This window comes from Cydia fagiglandana, chromosome Z, assembly GCF_963556715.1.
Source record: "Cydia fagiglandana chromosome Z, ilCydFagi1.1, whole genome shotgun sequence".
Taxonomy (NCBI): domain Eukaryota; kingdom Metazoa; phylum Arthropoda; class Insecta; order Lepidoptera; family Tortricidae; genus Cydia; species Cydia fagiglandana.
The window spans coordinates 19,034,875-19,057,588 of NC_085959.1; the positions used below are offsets into that span (position 1 = coordinate 19,034,875).

The following is a 22,714-nucleotide window of genomic DNA, read 5'->3' on the forward strand; positions in this document are numbered from 1 at the left end:
GTCCGTAGCGGCCCCCATTTTTAAATACCTGTCGTTAAATTTAAATAATCACGATTATTTAGCAGTGGCGCTAGTGTGCACGTTGAAGGGCTCTTAAGGCGCCTATTGATAATATGGGCAAGTATTTTGCCAGCCACAGAAAGTAGGGCGATCCCTCTGAAAGAACCGCAGTCTGATAGGTCCCCTTTGCCTTTGTACAGTTTGGTAATGGAAGCATCCTTCCAGTCTTGTGGTACAGTGTCAACTTCGCATATGCAGTTGACAAACAGCCTTGAATCCAATTCTTGGGTAGCGAGTAATGCGGAATGCCACATCGGTTCTAGGGTGATCTTGTACATTCTGGATAAAATATATCTTAAATAAAGCTCTAGTAATATTCGACATGTAGATAGTAATTATTAATAAGGTATTTAAAATCTTGGGAACATAATAAGAAGACGCATTGAAGGAATTCAATTAAGTATATCATATTTTTATCTTTCACTTAAGTCTGTTGTAATATTTAGCAAGGAACGCTACATCAGAATATGCTATACAAGATCAATGCTGTTCGTAGTTAGTTTTTATAGCGGTTACAATGAATTTTCATTATTAACCAAATATGTTTGAGGTAAGTAGTGTATACTTTTAAATATGGCTATTAAATAATTTGAATTAAAACTGAAATTCCTCGATAAATATCATTTGTTATAATTCGCACTAAATAAGATTATGTTGCATTTTAACTAAAAAAAAACTTGCATAATAATAAAAAAGACCATTCACCTTAAAAATTCTACTTATCCCGACAGGTGGGAGTAAATTTGGCATATGTAAATTTTTATGTTGTGGCATCAATGTTGCAGGTCTCCTAATTTGTAGCAGGAACGGCGGCGGCAGCCGTCCTCGGTGGTGGACGCGGACGCGCGCAGGGGCGCAAGGTCTGCGTCTGATCCTCTGTAATCTTGTACCATCTGCCGAACGAATTGCCTTTTAACTATATAGGCATGTTGACAAGTTTTTAGAACTGTATTCATTTTATAGATAGACACGTAATTATTACAAAAAAAAAAAAATTTTATTCATTAATTTTAAATACTAAATAGAGCTTAATTAGTTTAGTGTTTAAAGTTAGAGCCTAAACGCTCCAAGCTGTCACGTGACGTCACGAATAGATAAATAAACAAACTGCTGCCAAAATGTCAGTCCTAGCGTAGAACGAAAGCTGTAGTATTTAATTTATCTCTCTTTCTAAAAGATCAGTATTACGTAAATATATAAGCTAAAATAATGAATAACAAGTTTTACATGTCTTATGCAGTGCATATGTGTAAAAGAACAACAATCAAGACCCTTAAAACAAATATTTGTTACATGATACTTACGTTGCAGTTACGAATTTTGACTTGAATGATATTGTTACTTGCGAACTATATGTATACATATTACGTTCAGCGATGATAAAACCATTTCAAAAATCAATCACAATAACTGATTTCACACAAAAACACTTACAGTTACAATTTAAGATGAATTATTATGATACAACTAAAATTGTGAGTGCAAATATAGTGGCAGATATAACTCTTTAAATTTTATTTTTTTTTGTTTCCGACAGCCAACATTGCGATGATAGTTCCATTCAGCCAAATGATTAAAAAGATTTTGGTGAAATATCATATTAATATATAACATTTTATTATTTAATAACAAATTAATATATATTTTTATATCATGTAATAATATTTTTTGTACGTAATAAATGTCTATTGCCGAAATAAAAATTACATACAGTTTTTGAACATCCAAACTCTTTGGCGTTGTCGTATGGATTACGGTCAGGTTTGACGACTAGTCTGTGGTGATTCTCATATCATGACGTCACGCGCTCCGATTGGCGTTTGCAGTCACGTGATACGGGGCATTATTTTAAATACTTTTGATTATTTTTAATTAATTTATTACGCATATTTACACTTGCAAAATATGATTTTCAGCATTCTGCTATGATAAAAACATAACATTTTATATATTCGCGATTCATGTCAACATGCCTATTCACATTCACCCGTAATCTTCACTTGACCTAAACTTCACTTACGCTCTGCAGCGATCGAAACGAAATTGTCGCACTAATATGGAAGATTGATAGAGAGACACAAACAGGCCGCGTAGCCAAGATGCCAATCGCTTACGCTCCGTAGCGATCGAAACGCAACTGTCACTGTCACACTAATATGGAAGAGTGATAGAGAGACATAATGCTTAAAAGCGATAGCGATTGTAACCTTGGCTAGGCTCACTGCCGGCCTAGCCAAGGTTACAATCGCTATCGCTTCGACAACGAAAAGCATTATGTCTCTCTATCACTCTTCCATATTAGTGCGACAGTGACAGTTGCGTTTCGACCGCTACGGAGCGTAAGCGATCGGCATCTTGGCTACGCGGCCTGTTTCGCTGTCGTAGCGATAGCGATTGTCACCTTGGCTCTGGCTGGACATGCTGTGTCGTCATCTCTACGAATTATTTTCGCTAAATACCAGCAATGCTACTTTGTAGGACACGGCTTACGGCCCGTAGTGTGCGGGTGTAGCATGTTACTCTAGTATTTATATAAAGGAACTTTGTAATGTGCTCGCGCTCAGAATGAGGCATTCTTTGTAAAGTAGGTACACTATTTATTGTCAGCAAAGAGGATTTGAAGTAAAGAGTTACTGTCATGCTAAATTATGTAGCTACAGTTCATTTACTGCCATCTTTCGACATAACATTAAACCTGTTTGAACGCCATTTGACTTTGATCCTTATTCTTTAACTCATATGTGTTAACTTTTTAAATAATAATATTCACGCCATCTACTCAAGCATAGATGGTTGTTGCGCCATCGCTCGAAAACATGGTACCATACCTTAGGCCTATAGTCGAGAAGATTGCGTGAATATTAATATTTAATAAGTTAACATATCAGTGAAAGAATAAGGATCAAAGTCAAACGGCGTTCTAACAGTTTTATGTTATGTCGAAAGATGGCAGTAAATTTACAGTGGCTACATAATTTACTTTGACAATCCGTCTCTATAGACTTTATTCTCTTTGTTGTCAGTATCCTACCAACAGACAGCAATTTCAACTTGTCCCCTCCGAATCCTCCGATACATCTAATGACGACTGTACAATTTTTGCTCATACCTACTGGTTGTATTGCTAATACTAAAAAAAATTGTTCTCTTAACGTTTTACTACTCTGAGCAAGTTGCACACACAGCATTGGCAAGAATAAATTAGTTAGAATACTAATAACAATAAGCCAAATATCTTACCTTGCGGACACGCTCCTCTCGCAATGCCAGTTCCTTCCAAATCTCGTCTCTCCGACGTTCCCACTCCGGATTATAGTCGCCTTCGCGGAGCGACTTAAAAATTTCAAAATTAGGTATAATTAGCACAACAAATCTATAGCAGTCAATAAGATAATTAAAATTAGGGGAAAACTATAACTCTAGATCAATTAAGTATATTGTTTTTTATATAATTCTTCAGCATTACTTGACATTGTTTCAAAATTAAGAACAATTTTATTACATGATACGACAAGACAATAATAACCGGGGCCCGGGTTATGGACAGAATATATATAGTTCCTACATAGGCTAACTTTAACAAGACAAAGGGATAGCGTCATCCCACATCCTAATTCTGGTCATATCACAAAAATGCATGAAAGTTTAGCAAACTATGAGATTAGAAAACCATACAATACTCAAACTTTTATTTCTCTGAATAATTTTGAGTGTTCGGTTTTGTCATAAATACCACCTAAATTACTGGGCAAGTGAATTCAAACGACTGCCAAAGAAACATTATTAGATTTAAAAGCGACACGTGAATGAAGATCATATTTTCAAGGATCGATACGAAACAGTAGTTTTGTAGGAAATTTGGAGCTGTCTAGTGTAAGGCACTGGTCCCACCGCGAGCTAGTAAGCTATAAGCTATCGGCTATAACCACGAACAAAAGATAAGCACTCCTGTGTAAATAAAAGAGACACGGCGATATTTATAGTTACTCGGCACTCGCCCAGCGGTGAGCTATAAATATCGCCGTGTCTCTTTTATTTACACGGGAGTGCTTATCTTTTGTTCGTCTTTATAGCCGATAGCTCATAGCTTACTAGCTCGCGGTGGGACCAGTGCCTAAACGATTTACTATGTGGGTGGCATATTACCCTTTGTCTGAGGCTTCAGAGCCCCGACTGCAACTGTATGGGAACTGCACGCCGACGTTGCAGACGGCGCTATAAAGTACCAAACATTTAAATAACTGGGATATGAAGAGGAGTTATGAGGGCCTTCTACCTCCATATATCACTCTTGTTTATTCTAGCGATAGAGGCGTATACTTATACGAATGAACGAAGTGGTTCGCGGTAGGTGGTTGGTGTAGTGGTTGGCGGTGGTTAAGGTGGTGGCTCACCCTGTCCAGCTGCTCGTACTCGCGGTACAGGCTGGCGTACTCGGCCAGGCTCTGCTTGGCGTCCTGCGCGGCCACGTTGTTGCCCTTCGACGTCGCGGCGTCCAAGTCCTCTCGGGTCGTAGCCAAGCTGCTTAAGAAGCCGAGTATACATACAATATTACTAACTGACTGCATTTAATTTGTCTCAGTGTCAAAATATAAGAATATTTGAAAATAGGGTCATACACATTTTATAGTATGGTTAACTCGTTCATGTCTTTCCTCGTAGGCGTCGCAAAAAGTTAAGAGAATTAGAAGCTAATTTTTACACTGTACCCTTAAAAGACTAGAGACATTTTTTCAATATAGTAACAGCACCAGTCATGGGACATTTAAGAGGAAATTTGGAGTATTTATGATATTTCCCTTATACATGTAAATGGTCTACCGCTTAGCGTGTTAAAAGATGAAAGTCCAATCCGTCTTTCATGTTTTAGGCGTGTTGTATCAAAGATACTGCAATTAGTTTCCACATATTTAACAAATTAAAACTATGCTTTTTTTCTCCAGTCATGGACACCAAAGTTCCAGTAATGGGCCCCCGGTAATGGACGTGGATCCAGTAATGGGCCCCCTATAATGGACATTGCTCTATCAGTATAGAATATTGAAATGGGGAATAAATTACGGCAAAATAAAACAATTTTTGGTATAAGCTTTTATCGCTGAATGTATTTTTCTTTCCACAGCTAATTATTATTGTATTAGATCCATGGAGACAATTCTAATATACCCAAACACAATTAGTTAGGGTTTATTGCGATAAAGTTCCCATGGCCACCTCCTGTCTCCATTATCAGATTAGGTCCATGTTATCATAATATTGCATTATCATCCGATTTGCATACTTAATTACGTACTTACACAAAATTTCAACTGAATCGGAAATCGAAAAGTGGCTCAAATTCAGCTACCAAGATTGGACCCACACTAACTAACAGGGCAAGTTAAATAAAAGTTTGGAAAAACGATATTAATTTATCCGAAGTCCGAGAATACCTCCTGATTGACATATTTCTTAACTACATTTTATTTCTGTATTGTTTAAATTTGAAATTATGGCATAGCAAGCATCATTCTGTCATTTGTCCCATCATAGGAGGTACGCAGTTTTACAGCTCCTATAATGGGATTGGGCCAAATACCACTATTTTTTTACATCTGTGGAGTCACAACATAGTGTGTTATATACCTTATCTCATGGTAAATGCAATTAACAAAACACATTCTAGTTTTCATCAAGTATTAATTAATTAAAATTTAATAAACTAACTCACCTCTCTTAGCGAAGTTGTTAAGAATTCGTAGTGGTATTTTTTTTCAGTGACACGACAACTTTTGGGTTGACGCCAATTTCTTATAAAACAACCAAATTTAATGAAACTTCAAACAGACACAGCTCTAGGACTCCTATTTATGATAATATACAGCCAGTGTTTATAAACTACTTTTAGATACTTATTTTAGAGGAATTATGTTTTTTTGTCCCATTACTGGTTCCACGTCCATTATAGGGTCCACTACTATATAGCCGAGTCAATTTCTGAACTTGAATTACAGCCCAAGTGCAGTAAAACTGGCCATTCATATTGATATAATTTTTTTTGCGGGTGAAGTCAATATCTACGTATATTCTTAATGTTGATCTTGACTTAATTTTACATTTATATATGTTTTTAATGGAATTCCTATCAATGTGCTTAAAAACTTGCAGCTTGTGCAGTCGCCGTCAACACGCCACGCCGCACAAATATTGATCACGCCTTGTACCGCCTCGGCCGCCCCGATGTATCTGATGGGGTGATGACGACTGCTGTATTGCCAACTGGCAACTTGTGAGGAAACGTGGCACTAAGTACCAGTACAGTTCAGGTTGAGCGACAACCGCGCTCTGTACGACGCTTCTGCCCAGTGAACTCACTTGTACATGGATGTGTAGAAGTAGTGCGGGCGACTGATGGCGCGCAGGAAGCGCGGCACCATGCCGTCGCCCTCGCGGTACAGGTTGAGCGCGCGGTTGTACGACATGTACTTGTGCGACGGGAGCCGCACCAGCCGCCGTCCTAGCCTGATGCTGTTGATCTCGCGATGCTCTGACAAGGCCGGCTGCGTATAGTAAACAGAGTGAGATACATTTAACGACATTATATGAATCGGGTATAGTAAAAACTTTGGAGCCACAGAGGCTGCATAAATATAATCTTATTAAAATTGGTCAAATGCTTACCGCTACATTGTTATTAGCCATAAACGTAGAAATATGTCCTAAGCCTGCAATAAGTAACATTAAATTAGTCACCAGTCTACTTACACTAATATACATACATTAAGTATTGAATTAGTAAAGATTCCATAATTACCCATGTGATGTGCTATTGTAGGTGGAATGCCAGTTAACGGTTGCTGCACTTTGAGGCCGTTTAGCACCTGTAAACAGTATTGTCAAAGGTAATAGTCGTCTGTACGAAATTCCTAAACGAGATTCACCAAGTTTGTGCCAACAGATAGGTACATTGATTGAGTACATAAGATGCGTAAAATCAAGACAATTTCGCTTTCGAATTTGACAGGTAAACGAGATGGCGCCTGTGCAGCTCCGTACATTTTGCGGTAACGGATCAAAAGATGACATTTGACAATTCAGTGACCGCAAAACATATGGCGCGGTACACGTTTTTTTAGACATTACCTCTCTATTGTGCAAAAGCAACTTCTATGTTACTAATAATAACTACTTTGTTCCACCGGTCATACATGTTGCACTACAATTTAATGTTGTTACCTGCTGTATGTTGACGCCGATGTTGTGCGAGGGGGCGGTGCTCTTGCTGACCACAAAAGGTATGTTGGGGTAGGCGCCGGTGCCTTGGTAGTAGCGCGCGCCCGCCTGCTTCATCTGAGAGGCCATGGTCGGCAGCTCGTAGCGACGACAACGGTATTTCAGCTTGTGCGGGTGCCGCGCCTCCTAACGTTGTGCAGATAAATATTTTTAATATACATAGATGGTCAAGAAAAAAAGGCGCGAAATTTATCAAATTTGTCGCCTTTTTCTACTGACAAGATCTGCTTGACCATCTATACTTTAAATGGCAATACTTAATCACTAAATCAGCTTCGATATATTAATATGTTAAAGCTACTTCAGATAAACTACTTTAACTACTATGTTTAACTATTACTGTTTAAACAACGTGTATTTGTATCTGTCAGATCAGGCATGGCAGGTAATTAATTTTAACGGTAGGTAGTCAGGTAGTCACATTAAACCAATAGTCAGGTTGCCGGGACTCCTTCGTCTACTCAAGGAACGAAAAAAAGATTTTGACGGTTCCCGAAATGCCTAGAAATTTCGCGATCTGCCTGATCTAACGATCGGCCGTCGGATCCACTGGTACACCATTCTAAAAATATCGTTAAGTACAACCTTATCCTTTACCGGTTGCATTGACACGTCGCCTAAAGGACCTGTGCTTTGGTCGCTAAATTTTTCTCGAGCTGCGCGCATCCCACGTCGCGTAGTGTCTCGTACATCTATAAGCAGATAACCATGAAACAATAATGCAAAACGAAAAGTTTAATGCAAATGGCGTTTTTAGGAAAATGTTAGATTGTAAAAAAAGCAAATCGTAAATTGACAATCGCATTGACAAATGGCAAAAAAGTTCTCTTGACATCGACTAACCCTAATCAAAGGTATGTACGTATTCCCCTGCAGGAGTTAGATTTACAGTCAGCCAAGAAAGCGGTCTACCACTTTTCGACTCTAAGATCTGATTGATAGAGTCGAAAAGTGGTAGACCACTTTCTTGGCTGACTGTACCTAGATACGGGAGGTATCACTTTTATTGGCTATTATGTAAGCCAGGGGTAAAATAAACAATTGCAGCGTAACTTGTAGGTACCAGTGTGGGGCATAATTCAATTAATTTGTAATTGCATTACGCATTAAATTACATTTAATGCAATTACTTGTAATGCATTACGCTCGTCATTGAAATAAATTTAATTTGAATTACTTGGTAATTTTTAATTGAAATTACATTAATTCGTAATTGCGTTACGCAATTACGTTGTGTAAACTATTTATAACTTACACAAACAGGATCAAATTTACCCACGTGGAATGGTTAAGGAAAATATTCAGTCTAGCTAGTTAAATCTAAATTCACAGCCTAGTTAAATCTAAAACATTATATCTAAATTCACAGCCGACTCAGTAAATGTTTCAGTGCAAACCAAAAGGGACCTTATGGCGGAAAATGAGCTATCTACGGGATTGAAATCTAGATACATATACCTTACTATTAATACAAGAATCAACCCACCTAATAATACCGCCATAAGGTCCCTTTTGTTTTGGTTTGACACAAATAGCGTCCAAAGTTGAATATAAGAACTAAAACACGTACTAAAAAGCATACACAATTATTTGAAAATTGTGAGGATAAGTTCCTTAAAATTGAGTTGCAAAATTAAAACACATACCCACAAACAAGTATAGCATACTATATAAAAACAATGAAAATGTGTTACTAATTGAGTGTAATTTGTAATGCATGAAGTAATGCATTACGAATTAAAATAACAAAATGTAATTTCTAATTGCATTGCGAATTACATTTTGTAATGCAGTGAAATTTTAATGCAATTAGAAATTACATTTCCGTAATTTTCAATTCATAATTCAAATTGCATTTTGTAATTGCAATTCATAATCATACCTCGCAATCGAGCTAGCAAAACCGTAGCAAATGACAGTTGAATGTAAAGGTTAGCGTTCATATGTCATGAATCATCATCATGACTCATGATAACATAGTCACTATTTTTTAAATTTTAAAGTTAAATTTGTGTTTCAGGAAAGTAAATTATTAAATTACTTCTTAAAATTTTTGTTTATTTGATCTTAATTTGAAATACAAAATAAATTCTACCTACTTATAACGTAATGATGTGTGTATAGCACAAGGATGTAAATACCTTATTTAGCTTAATCACACGCAAACAGATCTTAAATAATTAATTTAAAACATAGTTTTTGTATTTGACTTAGTAAATACGTATACAGTGAGTAAATCTAATACGGGCGAATCTCTTAACGGTGGTTAGTATAGGACAAAGTAAAGGTAATTAGATAACATTTACTTAAAGTTGCAACAATAATTTTGTCCATACAAAATAATTCAGCCCGCAATGTATTTAATGCAAACACACTCACGTTAAACGCTCGTTGACAGTTACTTTCAAAAACTCCTATTGCGTATGTAATGTCATTAACTGTCATGAGTGGGTAAATAATAAATAAGTATGATGTTTTTTATCGGACGAAATTACTACCTAGTTTAAAATCAAATTACATCAAAAAATCTTATTAAAGCAATCATTTATCAATAATCAATAACGACCCATTGAAATTACAACTGAAATGTATTGAAGTTGCTGAAATACTTACCTAAAGAGAACCAACTAAAAAAGAAAACTAAAAAACACAATTTACAACAATACAAATTCTGAGAAACCTGAGTTTAGTTTTGCCCGCTCCACCCTTCCAGTTACGGGCAATCCTTCGCGAGCTCGCTGTATCGCGTTTACAATTACTCGAGCGTTTCTTGGTACAACCCGATGAGGGAATCGCTCTCTGTACGCAGCTAGCGCTCGATGACCATTTTGTAGTGTTTCACCGTAAATTAAAATCATGTCCATTAATTCAGGAGCAGTAAAAGTTGTTAAACGAGGCATTTTTATAACATACGATTACTTTTGAATCGAACGACTGACATTGTCAAATCAGAGTTGAAATAAAATAAGAAACTTGCAATTCCACCAAAGAATTTGCCACGTTTTCACACAATGTACCAACCAAGTTTTGTGGTGTTTAGACGGTTAAGTTAATTCTCGAAATAATTTTGGTAATAACTGTACAACTATTAGGCGGGCCGTATGCTTATTTTCCGCCATCCTGGTATATTAAATCAGGCACGGCCTGGTATATCAGATACTGATATTAGATTAATTTTCAAAAAGGGTGTGCTATCAAAGGTGCTTGTCTATTGCTCAGATTAGAAATAATCACGTCAAGTGCTGTCATCGTGACTGATTAAAATGAAGTCAGTTTCTTGTTGATAAACATTATAAATAAATAAGATTTAATTTCTCTTAACACGCCTAGTAGTACTTTTATCTACCAAAACATTAAACGCAGTGTAATGCTAACATGTATTGTGAATGTTCCTCCAGATAGGTAAGTTTGTAAATGCTATTGTTGTATTGCTAATGAACATTTGACATTTCGGTACCGCAACCATGTTTACAGTACATTGCTGCTGAGAATTTTTTTTTAAATTAATTATGGGGTCGTAATGAACTGCAACTCAAAAAAACCTTTTACTTCATGATTACACTAATGAATACTATTTCCGATTTAATTTATCGCCCGTATTAGATTTACTCACTGTATATGCGTCAACCTTAATGTGCAACTGCTACGGTTTTGCTAGCTCGATTGCGAGGTATGTTCATAATTCGTAATGCAATTACATTTTGCCGAACACTTGAGTCGCTTAACTAGATATTTGCTGAGAGGGTCGAATGGATTTACCCGAGTTTGAAGTTAAGCGACACACTTGTAGGTACTAAACGTGTTAAGACCGTTGATGAGGGAGGTACCCTTTTTAAGCTTCCGCTCCAAGCCGCCGGACTGCCACGTGGACATGTTCGATGGCGCATTCTTCATGTTGTTGCTGAAGAGCTCCACCACCGGCCTCTCGCCGGGCTCGTCCCCGGCTGGCAGAGACGTAACTGTCGCCAAAAAATGTACAATTATAAACACTAAACCACAACTCAAACCAGAGGCCATCATCACTTCAATTATGATTATGACTGTGTTCTATATGTATATGCATCCAGTAAGACACATCATTTTTTTACTATCGGCTCGGAAAAAGATTAACATACACAATATTATATACATATGTATGTATATCGATCCATGCTGTGAACGGCAACGGGGACCCTAGCTTGCTATTTACGAGCGAGAGCACTGATATAGCTTGCAACGCCGAGCTTTAATAAAATCCTACTGGGGCAGTAAATCCTATTAGGTACAGTTATACTATTTAACGACTGATCCAGTGATTTTGCTACGAGAATGTGATTACCATTAGCAGGTACCTACTATAAAGCACCTGCGAAATGTGAGTAACAATACTTATTACAATTACGTACAATTATTATATGCAGGCACGCCACGCTGGTCTGGAGACTTGTGCCTTGCTTGCTCTCGTGTTCGTTCCTTCCACTTTTCTCTTACTGAAAATAAAAAAACTAAAATGTAATTTTATGCTCATAAAAGTATACATAATTTCACTAGTCTTTACATTTAATCCTCTCTTGATTAATTATGAGAAGGGGCTGTTTTCTGTACACGGCAAGGGTCATCTACTAGGTAGCACCTTTATTTTTATTATAGAAATATTTATTTGCTGATATTTTTAATATAATTTTTATTTTATTTTAAAGGCCCAGCAATAATTAAGAAGGTACTTATAGAGGGAAATGCTAGGAACACAATTTTAGACTCCGTAACTTTGTTTGGAGTAATTAGGAGGTGAACATATCAAAAGTCCCCGGCCGTATTAGTCTTTGATCCAGGGTGGGGGGTGATAAGAATGTCCCATTTTTCGGTTTTTAACTTACATCTTGGATAGGGAATGCAATAACCGGCCAAACTTCATAACCGGTTTCGGTTACGGTTATGCCCGAAAAATAACCGAATATCGGTTATAATCGGTTACAGTTACTTTCGATGAAAAATTATAAATTTACAATGAAGTAATTAAAAAAATACAAAAATCTTTATTTTAGTACCTACAGTATTAGGGAATGTGAGTAAAAGTCTTCGTTTTTTAATAAAACACACCAAATACAGTAAAAGTAAAACATTACCTTGGACGTAATACAATATTCAATAAAAATATTTCACAAATAAGGGAAGTAGATTTGGTAATAAGTATTTTAGTTATTAAAGTCCAGGAATGACAAAAATTATAGCCACAGCCAAAAAAGGGTGGATATTTTAGTCATTAGATAGTAAAAACATACAATTTAAGTCATAAATAAATAACCGAAAATAACCGTAACCGGTTATTCGAGTTTCCAATATTCGGTTATAACCGAATATTTCGGTTACGGTTATAACCGATTTGCATTCCCTAATCTTGGAAACTTTGCGTCTTACCGAAATGACGACTTCCTTTGGACGTGTTTCAATTTATAGCCACTCGTTGCATATTTCCTAAATTTCGCACTTGCATCGTAACATTCGTAACATACTGTTACAGTATCTACAGCTGGTATTCCATTACGACACCCTGTGCTATAATAAGCACATTAAGTAACTACGTCGAAAATTTAAATGGCCATATGTATATATATGCTGTAAAACGTTGTGCGATAGACGTGCGAATAGGTACGTAATTCGCAACTCGTGTTTCGACACGACACGTTTATATCTTAAAAACTCCCTTCGGTACTGTTCTAAAACTCGCCACTCGTTGCGAATTACCTTTTTTCTTTGCACTGGTACCTATCGTAATAACTATTTAAAGACTTTTTGAACACCTATCACCACAAAAACTTACTACTTTGAATGCTAATAAAAATATTATTGGAAATGTACCTGTTTTGGCTGAAACGTCTCTCGGAACGGGCTTTCGACGACCGACCTGCTTCGGAGATGGGGGCCTTACTTCGGGCGATGTCTTTTTGCGCGATCCCATGCTACAAGGAAGTATGATTTGAGACGTACAAAATGTATTCACAGTCTGGTGCCCCTAATATAACTATTAGGCTTTTTCATAAGTAAGTAAATTAGGTATTCCTTTTATTTCATTGACCTAATACCTACCGGTATTGTTTGAATACTAATCAACCGGCATTTAATTTCGGTATCTCGGTTGTTAAGGAAACCGTATTTGAAATAGGCTGGGTGAAAGTTATAAGATAAAGTAACAAACAGTTGTAAAATATACAACATACAAGTCGCGTTGGCGAAATTCTAAGTTTTCCGAAGCATCATCCTGGTCGGTCGGCCTAGGCTGCGCCAGGCTTGGACCGTCGTCGATCTGCAGACTCCTCCCGTACATCACCCCTAAAAAATAAACATCTGGTACATCAGTACAAATGTACATCAGTGATTTCCTATTAAAAATTAAGAATTATGGTTTTTTCCACTCGCTTGTGGTAGGTACCAGCTGTCACCCTTTTTGCCTAGCTTAGACAATAGACTTAACTAAAAATAAGTATCTATAAGTACAAGTGAGTTAGCACTTTCGATCCGCACAAATTAAAATGTGTTCTTTCTTTCTACTTAGGTATACTTATCCGCGTGACGAATCGAAAACTTCATCAACATATATATATGTGGGATAGGTACCTACTTTAAAATATCTTGTAAACGTTTGTTTTGCTGAATTCGTTTCATTAACCCACATTCGTAATATAATGCCTTTTATTATGTAGCAGCCACATAAACTACTTACTAATTTTTATTGCCTAGCTAGCTAGATGGATAATGATAACGATTGTGATTCGGAACATTCCAAAATAAGCTGAGTGGTTCTAAGATAGGATTTGTTTTGTACAGTCACCACACGGGATTGTTATCATGTTATGCCATTTAGGTTTCTTGCTAAATTGAAAATTCTATAGCGTAATTGGACAACCAATTTAGCTAGGACCCTAAATGACGCAACAATCGCACAGCGCGATGGTACAAAAGAATTTAGTAATCGTTCAAATACATCATTATAATTTTCATAGCTAAGTACTCACTGTCTCCATCAGCAGACGTCCTATGATCGCGCATCCGCCGAAGATTCGGTTCCATATTTTGCGATTGCTAGATCAAAATATCGTTATTAATTCACTAATATTAATATGAGCTGTATTATTTAAGGGGCTATTCATAGGGGGTGGGGTCTAGACATCGGATGACGGTAGCACGACGTAGGACGAAACGGGCATGATTTTCAACACGAAGCATGATTTTAGGGGGGGGGGGGGTCCAAAATCGATGACGTAATTTATGGACAGCCCCTAAGTATAACTACATAACGTCGGGTGACAAGCAAAACTCACTTATTACTATCAAAAAATTAAAGTAACAATGCACTTTATTACACTTGTAACACGGTTTATTGACCAATAATTTCAATGATGTTAGTTAGTGACTTTTGCTTGTCACCCGACGATAATATAATTTCTATGTACCTAAATTATCCAGGTAGATACAGTCAAGGTATTAAATTAACCTTGTAAGAATGCTGCGGTTCATAGAAGGCCTCGGTGTAGCCGCGCACCTGCCCGAGCATGCGGCGCTGCTCTTCGGCCGCAGAGTCGAGGCTGGGCGCCTCTTGCCGACGCTGCCGCGATTGGACTGCCTCTACATGATTCCATATCAACATCAAATTCAATTTTCATAACACTTTGCTTATTCGGATTTTTTTAAAGGTCAGTCAGGGAGGTTATTATAGGCCTTATTGTGCTGCTAAGCAACAATAACCCTACATTTTTAAACTGTGACAATATTGGTCTAGGTCCAGAAAATTCTGGAATTTGGAATACGTCGGAAAGGGACAAGCGATGTGCATTGCGTCTCACTTTTATTTAAAGTTAAGTATATTATTACTATTTATTACTTTCTAAGTATAGGAAACTTTGATGACAATCATAATAGATCATTCTGCATTATATATATTCTTCGATAGTGCCTAATTGTGTAGTACCTATGTTATGGTATTGTGTAGTATATACGAAAATGACTTACTCTTTTTTGGTTGCGTTTTTACAGTAATGAAGGACATATTTTCGGGTGGCATAGGCGCTTCATTGACGCGGGTCATACTAGAAACAAAACATTTTATGAACTTCTAGGCAAAAGCTTATACTTACTCTTCGAGGTTAAGGGGCTCCCTCACGCCAATGACCTTCGATCTGAATCCCTTAGTTTTCTAATGTTTTTTGTAGCTTATCATATTAACAGCAACGGCTTTAAGCAATATAGTATCCCATATTTACTTTAAAGGTCATTGTTTTCGAGATATTTGGCATCAAAGTTGAACAATTTTAGGCTAAAAAACTGGTATTCTGGCCATAACTTCTGTGTTAATTAGTTTAAAATTAAAACCTTGGACACGATTTTCGAGACTTCAAAGACGAACCCAAATATGTAGATTTCGTACATGTAAGATCCTTCACTGCAAACTAGATACGAAAAAAGTGTTTTTTAAACAATGTTTAAAAAATTCATAAAAAAATAAGTATTAATTTTTTTCGAAATCCGGTGGACAAAACCGGAGGTAAAAGATTGAAGAACCGATAACCGTTTGTCTTATAATTCTATCTGTAGTGCAAAAAAAGGTGATACGATTCAAAACTTGTCAATAATCGATGAAAACATCGGGTAGCCCCTTAAAGGGTATCGTCTTGGGTCGTCCCATTAGTTTTTCGTCAAGTTCATAAATTAGTCCTATTCTGCTTTCGTCACTCATTGTACATTGAAAGCCACCGACGATTGTAACGAATGTAGAATGAGTGACGAAAGCAGAATAGGACTAATTTAAGAACTTGACGAAAAACGAATGGGACGACCCAAGACGATACCGGGTAGTAAAGTTACACTGCATATAAGTACTAAACCACTTAAAGAGTATTGTACCTACCTAAATCAGTTTCTTATGTCTAACTGTCATAACGATTTTCTACTATGGAATTTATATTAAATACCAGCATGTGACGTCACGATCAAATTACCTACTCTTTATAGTTTTAAAATATAAATTGTCTAAAAATAACTGCGTTCTACGTTTCTCTATGAATCTTATGGTGCTTTAATTACCCTACTGTAAATAACTAACGCTATGGGATTATAATATCCCGAATAAAATTGGCTGTAGGTAGGTCGCTCTGAACCTGTCTACGCTAATTAGGATTGTTCATTTTTTTTCAAATGTTCTATTTCGAAAACCATTTCGAGATATAAGGTTTTTAAACAGTTTCCGACATTTGCTGCGATATAATAATTGAGGATTGAAGATATTTCAACAAATATCCTTATGACCTTAGTTTGACCTTCTCCTGGGCTGAATGTAAAGTCATTGCATAATAAAAGTTATCGAACCATAGTAAATAAATCCGTCACTCACGTATTGTCAAAGTTATCATTGTCATCGATTGTCATAACACAATTTTTCAGGTAAACCGCTGCGCTTGTTTGTTACACTTTGATTTATAATTAATACCTAAACAGTAGATTTCATTGCTTAATAATATATCAAAAACCTTGTTCCTATGTGTGGGAATGATTCACAAAAATAATAGTTCGAATCCACGAAGACCTACGACGTGAAAGATGGTGCCGTGAATTAAACTTGGAATACCTACCTACTTCACGTGTTACACACAGTATTGCTGTGAGAATCACGTCGATGTAAGTATAAAATTAATATTAATTTACTACAATTAAGTATTTAAAAGCTCACTTTATTGGTAGGGTCGTGGTTTCTATTTATTTTCTGTGGTAATGTAGCCAGAGTATCTAAAGGCAAACCGTTAAACAGAGATGGTGCCTACTAGAAAGAAGGAATATACAAGAATACATAGCCATACTCAAAATTCAGCCTGAAACTGCTTTAAAAAGATATAATTTCTAATTTCCAGGTACATGTTGCAGTTCAAGCTTCTGATATCATGGTGGACAAGACTTAATAAAGAGTTGTGAATAATAAAACATGTTTTTGTTTACCTACTTTTTTATTAATTTGGGAAATATGTTATATATGTTTCCAAAAAAAATCGTAACTTTACATTAAATGTATGTTTATCATGTTCTGCACGAGCATTTGACAATGATGGCTTCTTGTTGACCATCCAGAAGAGAAGTGTATGGTTTGTTATTTACTCTGTTCCCAGGCATTATTTACGGTCGTAAAGTATTACGACGATTAATAATTAATATGACGTTCGTTTCAATACAAAATGCTCAACTTTGTTCTGGTACCAAGTGCAGTTACATATCTCACAGCTGTATCTAAATAGGAATCACGATGACCTGAAATAATAGGATATAATTAGCAAAATTGGCATGTTCCTAATATAGTAGTATAAGTATGTAGTACAATATCCAAACAATGGTGACAAGCCGGTAGAAAGCACCCACTGGGTGCTAAGCTACCTTTAGCAATGGACGCTTGTAACGATTTTATGAATCCAATCTTCTTACAAATCGAATCAGTTAAAATATATATGATGTAGGTAACTTACATTTGTATTTTTTCTCCCTTGATTTCAGCCAAGTTATGGTTAGAGTTGGATGCTATATGGATACATACTCCAATAAAACTAAGTTATATTATATAACTTAGGCAGATTTCTGGAATCAGCTTTCTTAAATTTATAGCGTAGGTATTTTGAAATTAATGATTCAAAATAAACGAGTTTTCCATTCCAGACGATTGTTATTTATAGAAACACGTGACACTGACATTGTCGACAGGTGACATTATAATCAATTGACAATGACAACTATTTTTTTTATGCTTGTTGTTGCTTGTGCATTATCCTAATCAGCCGACGACATGTAATTTACGAGAAGTCGTATCTCATATTTTCAATAAATTATAAATATTCAACCGAGCCACGAATTACTAAATCATTTAAATTGGTATCTTAAATTAACCTATATTTTCAGAAAATAATATAAAAATGGGGGTCTAAAAAAAATGAACAAACCTAATTGTACCTAATATTAAGGGTTAATTTTTTTTTCGCCACACCAGCTCGGAAAGGCTTACTTTGCACTTCAAAAACTGATAGCAAAGTTGCATTTTATTTACATGTGAGACAAAGTAATCAAATGCAAATTTTGAGTTGGTTTCTTATTTTTGCTGGTAGAAATGACTTTTAAATGATGATTTTGGATGATAAATATTTAATAACATTAATTTGGATTTGATTTGGTTTGATTTTGTTTGATATTGTACATTTAATACTTGCTTCAGGTTGGTGTGGTGAAAAAATTTGTGTTTCACTCGGGGGCAAATTTTGTTTAACCCTCGTGCTTTGAAACCCTCGCAACGCTCAAGATTCCATTTCTTGAACCACGAGCGTAGCGAGTGGTTCAATTTTGGAATCTTTCGCTTGCTCGGGTATCAATATTAGCACGAGCAGTTAAACAACAACTGTGCCCCCTTGTAAAACAAATAACTATTTCGCTCTTCCTTAGGTCAAAAAAGTTGCACAGTATTATGTCTATCGCAGAATTTGGCTAACGGTTTTAAAGTTTAAAGCCATCTTCGGGAACTCATTATATAACAACATTTTCAAGAATACCTCCCTGAATAGTTATAATTGACCATTTGGCCGCTAATAACTGTAAACTAAGTACATGTTCGCTGTACCTATTGTGTATTTATTAAAGTAGTACTGTCGCCATTAGATATATCGGAGCAACCGAGGTGCTCAAAAATATCACAGCACGCACTCTAGCGCCTTGACAATGGAGGCGTTCTGATATTTGTGAGCGTCTTGACCGCCCCGATATAACCGATGGCGACTGTACTAAATACTAGAGATGCACCGGATATCCGGTTACTATCCGGTATCCGGCCGGATAGGCCTCTCACTCTCTCATTAAGCAAGATGTGAGATGCAAATACACATTGGACCATGATATTGGACAGATAGGATACCAGCCTTACTGCTACTACTACAAAATGATTATTTTTGAAAGCGTAACATTACCTGTTACGTATATGTTTCAAATTCCTCCGTCATGCTTACGTACCTTAGCTTTTTAAGTTTTTTCTTCCTTTTCATCACTTTTACTAATTCAATTTTTTCTTGTAAATTTTCGCATCGTGCTTCTGCTAAAGCAAACTGATCGTCTACTTCAGCAATGGATTCTAGAAAAATTATTAATGGTTCTTAATGATAATTAAGGCACCGTTGCTTGGAGAATTGTTGTTCTGTAGGTATATAGGTATAGGGTCATTCCAGGTGATTTCAACAAATCGAGTGTGCCGTATGATTTTTGATTTGAATAAAAATAATTGAGGATATACTTCGTGGTGGCAGAAGTGCTGAACCACCACCAGTTTTTTTTTTTATCTTTTAATTTCCAAGTTTTGCCCATTCGAAGTTAACAGTGGGGTTAAATTCCTGCTTGTACAAAATCAGACCTAACTTTTTTTCTATAAAAGGTAACGAAATAATTATTACTTTTTTTGATTAGGTAAGAAATGTGGATATTATACTGTATGACAAAATTTATCTGAATTAACTTCAAAAAAAATGGTGACACCCGAAGTGTACACCACCACCAATTTACAAATGAAATTATTGCCATGTCAAAAAAAAATATTTCAACATAAAAAACGTAAATAATATCCGTATGACCAATTACCGTCCCATTTTTATTAATTTATAACATAAAACATTTTGTATCGATAGTTGTAAAAAGTAGCATGTTAAAAAAATCATATTTCAAAAAATAGGCAAAATAACACAACTTTTTTTTCTAAATCTAATTAACGAAATTATCAGCTATATTTTCTGACTACAATAAAATTTTTATTTTCTCTTCCACGTGGATTTTTTTAGAGTCAAACACGAGCATTTTTCGAATTTCTCAATTTTCACTTACATTTTTCTATTAGAAGTAATTGATCTAACACAATTATATTTATTTTACAAGATGAATACGGCAAGTACATTATATTTCAGAAAAAAGTAATATTTGATATGCACCAGGGTTGGCACAAGAACCATTTTAAAATTGCAATAATTGTCCAATTAGGTGTACACTTCGGGTGTCACCATTTTTTTTGTAGTTAATTCAGATAAATTTTGTCATACAGTATAATATCCAGATTTCCTACCTAATCAAAAAAGTAATAATTATTTCGTTACCTTTTATAGAAAAAAAGTTAGGTCTGATTTTGTACAAGCAAGAATTTGACCCCACTGCTAACTTCGAATGGGCAAAACTTGGAAATTAAAAGATAAAAAAAAAACTGGTGGTGGTTCAGCACTTCTGCCACCATGAAATATATCCTCAATTTTTTATATGCAAATCAAAAATCATGCGGCACACTTTTTAATTCAAATTTGTTGAAATCACATGGAATGACCCTATATATAGGTCGCTTAGTTTGCCTTGGCCAAAAAAATAACGAAATTCTCTCTAACTCATACTTATCTCATAATATAAGACATGTTTCTAAATAAATAAACAATTGTCACCACGTTTCCACGCGTCGCACGCGAGTTCTGAGTAGAGCTCGTATTATACCGTGTAAAGCACCAAAATTATTGGCTTAGCACCTTTATTGTATACAAACTTCTATGTAGGGGGTATAGTTCGTAGGTTTCTAATAGAGCCCGAGCTAATCCTATTGTCTTTTGTTAAGTAAAACCGCACATGCCACGTGCCACAACCACCTGCATAAAAAGTACAGTACTTCGGTTACTGAGTGCCGACGAGTCGAACACTACAGAACCAATCTAAAATGTATAATCGAGATGCGTAACAAAGGCGCGTTATCGGAGAGCGCACCTACACTGGTTTTTTGAGCATTGCACTAACCCGCGCTCACGTGCCAAATATAATAATTATGACCCTTTTTTGCAGGTAAGTAGCACGTGCGGTTTTACCTAACAATAGACAATAGGTTTAGCCACCGGGCTCTATTGCAAAGCTACGAACACCCTGGGTTTTTTCTGCTATACACTGTTGCGCCGCCAACGTTCCCGTTAGCTCGGGTCCGCAACCCTCGAAGTTAGCGCGCGGGGCGTACTACCAAATTAATTAAACAGACCACACTTTTCTGGTCAGAAATTCAAATTTACCTGCCAAATCTAGCTTTCGCTCTGAACGTGTTCCTTCTACCACATTTCCACCGATGCTACTCGAGCTCCTATGGCGCTTATCTAAAATGTTACATAATTACATTAAGTACACATTTTATTTTTACCTCTAGCTTAACAAAGGACATTCCCTACCTATACGACGGTATATGTAGACATTAGACAAAGTCCTTTAGCAATAACGTGGCCAAGGCGTCATCGCTACCTACATTTCTGATGAGTCATTAGGGCCCACTTGCACTATTCCACTAACCCGGGGTTAACCAGTTTAACCATTAACCCAGTGTTAAATTGTACTGGTAACCATGGTAACTCCAGGTTTAACCGGTTAACCCTGGATTAGTGGGATGGTGCAAGTGGCACGAGGTAGGTAGAGTTAAGATAAGATGTATTCGGATAATTTCGGATGTTGGGTAATCCCGAAAATCGTTTAATAATCACTCATGTCATATTACGTTTTAACAAGAGTCCCTTTTCGGAATAATCCGCCACTGTTTTAGTGTTTCTTTTTTTCGGAATTACCTGAATACACCTAAAACTGGGTAAAATGTTTCTATTCTATATCTGCAACAAACAAGTTATAACAACACGTATGAAGTTTCTGTACAGTTGCACATATATTTTAAAGTATTATATATAACATCTAAATATCTTTTAGGCTGTCTTGCTGCTAGAGGGACAGGGAAATGCCAACTTTTCACTATCCCTCTCAGCAGAAAGTCTCTGGCGAAAAGACAGAAACACGCATAACCCCTAACATAGGCACATGGCGTGAATGCCTGCTGGTATAGTGTACGTGTAGTCATTCAGAAATAATACCTATACGTACTATTTTACCTCGGAAAAATACTTATTTAACGTAGGTATATATTAGCACAATACCAACCTTTGGACAGCTTTAAACCGTCGCCCATTATAAACTTGAAATTTACATATCAGACGACAGCGATAGTCGCATAACTTTCAAATATAATGATATAAACAATAATTAGTATCTAATAAATATAAAAGGGGAGATACAACAGTATGTGTATTATAAAATCATTACGTCTTTGTCAAATCACATCTGTCAAAAAACAAATGATAAATCAAAATCTATATTATCAGAAATATGGAAGGTAGAGATGAGGAAAACAATCTTCATGTATTAAAAAGTGTCCCTCAAAAACATTAAATAGGCCGCGCCGCGGCGCCACTGTGCATCGCGAACCAATTTTTGACGGTCTTTTAGCCTTGTCGGTAGTGACCCCGCTTATGAAGCAGGAGGTCGCGGGTTCGAATCCCGATAAGAGTATTTA

The 22,714-nt window shown here is 36.3% G+C and overlaps 1 protein-coding gene across 1 annotated transcript; it reads right to left on the bottom strand.

Annotated features, from left to right (window-relative positions):
- Window positions 1–829: 829 nt before the first annotated feature.
- On the bottom strand, window positions 830–22,506 carry LOC134679372 (uncharacterized). The gene is made up of 18 exons (XM_063538272.1): window positions 22,303–22,506; window positions 21,399–21,479; window positions 19,336–19,453; window positions 15,319–15,395; window positions 14,804–14,934; window positions 14,325–14,391; window positions 13,530–13,641; window positions 13,171–13,271; window positions 11,718–11,801; window positions 11,160–11,291; window positions 7,918–8,024; window positions 7,276–7,458; window positions 6,854–6,920; window positions 6,721–6,764; window positions 6,415–6,599; window positions 4,455–4,584; window positions 3,301–3,393; window positions 830–953 (listed from the first exon to the last, which is right to left on the bottom strand). Exons 1-18 carry the CDS (start codon window positions 22,328–22,330, stop codon window positions 834–836), a joined length of 1,860 nt encoding a protein of 619 aa, XP_063394342.1. The 5' UTR covers window positions 22,331–22,506; the 3' UTR covers window positions 830–833.
- Window positions 22,507–22,714: the final 208 nt, after the last annotated feature.